At 38.3% G+C, this 5,000-nt stretch overlaps 1 protein-coding gene across 1 annotated transcript in view; it reads right to left on the bottom strand.

The window, feature by feature from the left end:
* The window catches only part of LOC112216472 (piezo-type mechanosensitive ion channel component 2), an 80,718-nt gene that overhangs the window by 42,659 nt on the left and 33,059 nt on the right, over nucleotides 1–5,000 (bottom strand). The window contains 1 exon segment of the mRNA XM_042298634.1: nucleotides 4,939–5,000. This exon segment is cut by the window's right edge and continues 99 nt beyond it. Within this exon segment, the coding sequence (XP_042154568.1) occupies nucleotides 4,939–5,000 (62 nt within the window).

The raw sequence follows: 5,000 nt of genomic DNA, 5'->3' as shown, positions 1-5,000 counted from the left end.
GGGTTCTTAATAAAAGGTGGTATCTAGAATCTAAAAGGGTTCTTAATAAAAGGTGGTATCTAGAATCTAAAAGGGTTCTTAATAAAAGGTGGTATCTAGAATCTAAAAGGGTTCTTCAGGTAATGTAACTAAGCTTTCCATTATACAACAGAGGTTCTTTTTCATTTTTTCATGAATGAATAAATCAAAGCCAATGACGTTCTTGTTAATTTGCTCATTTAGTTGGGCCTCAAGATAGGCAAAGGGTTGTAATTACTAGGCTATATTCATTTACTTTAGGCCCACAATTTGTATTTTTAAAATGTATTATATAGGCTAGGCTACATGTGACTGTATGGTGTGTGCGTTCAGGAACGTGCATATGATTGCAATAGTGATAATGCTTAGGACAATTTAAAAGATTAGGTTATTAGGGTGGCAGGTAGCCTAGTGGTTAGAGAGTTGGGCCAGTAACCGAAATGTTGCTGGATCAAATCCCTGAGCTGACAAGGTAAAAATCTGTCGTTCTGCCGCTGAGCAAGGCAGTTAACCCACTGTTCCCCGGACACCAAAGATGTGGATGTTGATTAAGGCATCCCCTCCCACACCTCTATGTTTCAGAGGGGTAGGGTTAAACGTGGCAGACACATTTCAGATGTACAACTGACTAGGTATCCCCCCATATTTATTTTTCATCCAGAGATCTATGTTAATTCCCCTTAATTCAACAACTTTTTTGTATTTTTTCTTCTTATGGCTGCAGGGGCAGTATTGAGTAGCTTGGATGAATAAGGTGCCCAGAGGTGCCCAGACTAAACGGCCTGCTCCTCAGTCCCAGTTGCTAATATATGCCTTTATTAGTACATTTGGATAGAAAACACTCGGAAGTTTCTAAAACTGTTTGAATGATGTCTGTGAGTATAACAGAACTCATATGGCAGGCTAAAACCTGAGAAAAAATCTAAACAGGAAGTGGGAAATCTGAGGTTTGTAGTATTTGAACTCAGCCCTATCGAATACACAGTGGGATATGGTTCAAGTTGCACTTCCTAGGGCTTCCACTAGATGTTGACCGTCTTCAGAAACTTGAATGAGGCTTCTACTGTGATGTGGGGCCGGATGACAGCTCTTTGAGTCAGTGGTCTGGCAGAGAGCCAGGTCTTGGTCACGTGCATTTCACATGAGAGCGACCTGCGTGGACATTCTACAGACAATGGAATTCTCCGGTTGGAACGTTATTGAAGATTTATGATAAAAACATTCTAAAGTTTGATTCTATGCTTAGTTTGAAATGTTTCTACGACCTGTAATATAACTTTTTGAACTTTTCGTCCGGCTGGACCTGCACGAGCGTTTGGATTTGTGTACTAAACGCCCTAACAAAAGTAGCTACTTGGACATAAATAATGGACATTATCGAACAAATCAAACATTTATTGTGTAACTAGGATTCCTGGGAGTGCATTCTGATAAAGATCATCAAAGGTAAGTGAATATTTAAAATGCTATTTCTGACTTTTGTTGACTCCACAACATGGCAGGTATCTGTATGGCTTGTTTTCGTGGCTGAGCGCTGAACTCAGATTATTGCATGGTGTACTTTTGCCATAAAGATTTTTTAAAATCTGACACAGCGGTTGCATTAAGGAGAGTTATATCTATAATTCCATGTGTAACACTTGTATTTTCATCAACATTTCTGATGAGTATTTCTGTAAAATTGATGTGGCTATGCAAAATTACTGGATGTTTTTGGAACTACTGAACGTGATGCGCCAATGTAAACTCAGATTGTTTATATAAATATGAACTTTATCAAACAAAACAAACATGTATTGTGTAACATGAAGTCCTATGAGTGTCATCTGATGAAGATCATCAAAGGTTAGTGATTAATTTGATCTCTAGTTGTGCTTTTTGTGACTCCTCTTGATTTGATTTGATTTGGCTGGAGAAATGGCTGTGTTTTTCTGTGGCATGCTGGTGACCTAACATAATCGTTTGTGGTGCTTTCGCTGTAAAGCCTATTTGTGGTGTGATTAACAACAAGAATACCTTTAAAACGGTATAAGATACATGTATGTTTGAGGAATTTTAATTATGAGATTTCTGTTGTTTTGAATTTGTGTTGACTTTTGTTTTGAATTTTGTTTTGTTTGATAAAGTTCATATTTATATAAACAATCTGAGTTTACATTGGCGCGTTACGTTCAGTAATTCCAAAAACATCCAGTAACTTTGGCTGTTGTCATATCGATCCCGTTAACGGGGATTGCAGCCCTAAGAAGTAAAAAAAAAAACTCAGTTCCTGTTAGTAACGTGACAGAAAACAGGGTAGGTACTGTTTTTGGGGTCTGTCGTTTCAGTTGGGGTTTTTCTAGTCTTTCAAAATGTTATGTTCTATTTTAGTTTAGGGTTACACAACCATCTTATTAATTGTTTTGTTTTTGTGATGCACTACTCAGTCTGGGTAAAGTTATTCTTTAATACTTCTGTAACATAAACAGTTCATTTAAAGCAGTCTCCTGGAATGTTCGGTGCAGTGGGCATGTGGTCAAGACGAAGAACATTTTAACATTCTTAAAAAAGGAAAGGGTTTCAATTGCTATGCTACAGGAGTCCCATTTATCTTCAACAGAACATGCTAAGCTGAAGAGGGATTGGGTGGGCCAGGTGCGTTGCCATCCTTGTGAATAAAAATGTCACATTTATATTTGAGCACCAAGATACAGACCCTGAAGGAGGAATTATTTTGATTACAGGTAATATACTTGGTCAACATATTACTATATTACTATACTAAAAGACTCCACCAAATTTATGTCTCACATGATTTTATTATTTAATCAACACTGCAAGGGTTTATTTCAGGAGGTTTAAATTGTACTTTGGGGTAAATTGGATAAATCATGAACTGCTCCTGTCTGGAATGATAGAGCCTCAAATTCTCTCAGAAGCGTTTGTGATTCATCTGGTTTAGTAGACGTATGGAGAGCACTAAATCCTAATATCAGAGACGATACTTTCTACCCTAGAACCCATAATTCATATTCTAGATTGGACATTTTTTTATGCCCTCTACTTACATGCATGTTGTCCAGTCATGTGCTGTTGTATATATAGTAATTTCTGACCATGCTCTAGTGTATATAGATATTGAAATTGGCAAAAAAACAAACAAAAAAAAGATATTGGAGACTTAATACGTCTCTGCTTAACAATGACGGATTCTGCTCTGTGATAAAATATAAATGATCACATCACTGGCTCGACAATCAGCTCTCTCTTGTCTCAGCTGCAACTGTCTGGGATGCTGCCAAAGCAGCCATAAGGGGTCATATCATTTCCCAAGCCTCTCTGATCAAGAAGCTTAGAAAGGGAAATATGGAACAACTGGAGGCTGTAAAGACATGTTTGGGAGAGAGAGGAGGAAGAATGGGCTTCTATCTGTGAAAGTGTCTACACCAAATGCACATCCATAAGCATTCAATAAATACATTTCATTTGTTTTCATAGAACCTACTTTACACCTGTCTGCCATCACAGAATGTTTTCCAAAGCATCACATTTATGTTTCAAACGTAAACAGGATACTGGCACCTTCATGCACATTTTTTGGTACTATAGCAGAATCCAGTCTTATTTACATATTTTTGTAAGAGGTGTTGACAAGCTGAAGGTACCGAGCTGTCTGTTTAAAATACTAGCACACAGCTCGGATCCCCATGCATACCCCACAAGACATGCCATCAGAGGTCTCTTCCCAGTCCAGAACAGACTATCGGAGGCACAGAGTACTATATAGAGCCATGACTACATGGAACTCGATTCCACATCAGGTAACTGATGACAGCAGTAGAATCAGATTTAAAAAGCAGGTAAAAATACACCTTATGGAACAGCGGGGACTGTGAAGTAACACACACACAGGCACAGACACATGCAGACAAACACATGATAACATAAGCACTATACACACACACGTACACATGGATTTTGCGTTGTAGATATGTGGTAGTGGAGTACGGGCCTGGGGGTACACACTTACCGTGTTGTGAATTCTATAATGTATTGTATTGTATAATGTATTGTAATGTTTTTAAAATGGTATAACTGCCTTAATTTTCCCTTGCCCCAGGAAGAGTAGCTACTGCCTTGCCTTGGCAGCAGCTAATGGGGATCCATAATAAATACAAATTGGAATGATATTCATTAACACATTCAAAAGAACTTGAGTAGACAATTAGCTCTTTCACTGAATGTCTATTTCCTCTACTTTGATTGTAACGTTGTGTTTGACCCTGACTCTGAACATCTGTTCAATACCCTTGTTTAGTTAGCCAAGAAGTGCATATTGTTATTATGGTCAACACCTGAAGTACTATCTGCAAGAATGTGGCTTTCTCAAGCTTCTGCTATTCTACCCCTAGAGAAACTTACACTTGATTTACACCAGAAGTCTGATACATTTAGGTAAATCTGGTCTCCATTGTGGTCCTATGTAGAAAACCTCCCATAAATGACCCATATTATAATTGTGATGTTTTTCTTTAATGACTGCCTTTTGTATAACGTTTTGCTGTATCCTTAATCCTATAATTGGACTTAGTCTGTGTGGTGCACTTTTGTTGGTTGTCTATGTAACCCCTGTTAAAAGAAAACATTCTAATAAAAAGATAATTACAACAAAAATAAGGTTATTCGGCTGTCCCCATAGGAGAACCCTTTACACAGAGGGTTCTACATGGAATCCAAAAGAGTTCTACCTGAAACCAAAAAGGGTTCTCCTATGGGGACAGCGGAAGAACCCTTTTGGAACCCTTTTTTCTGAGTGTATAATGGATTTTGGAAAGCATATTTTGAGGGAGGAGGAAAGTTGCCCGTTGTAGAGACCATTTAGAGAGCACGTGAACTGTATTCTTCTTGCAATCTTGATGAGATGGTGGCTGATTAGGTCACCTCTTTGACTGAGACCCAGATGATGTAGGAGGAGACGATCTTGATGATGTGGAGCTCCAGGA

Source organism: Oncorhynchus tshawytscha, linkage group LG16 (genome assembly GCF_018296145.1).
Source record: "Oncorhynchus tshawytscha isolate Ot180627B linkage group LG16, Otsh_v2.0, whole genome shotgun sequence".
NCBI classification, from domain to species: domain Eukaryota; kingdom Metazoa; phylum Chordata; class Actinopteri; order Salmoniformes; family Salmonidae; genus Oncorhynchus; species Oncorhynchus tshawytscha.
This window is presented reverse-complemented; position numbering and strand designations above follow the sequence as displayed.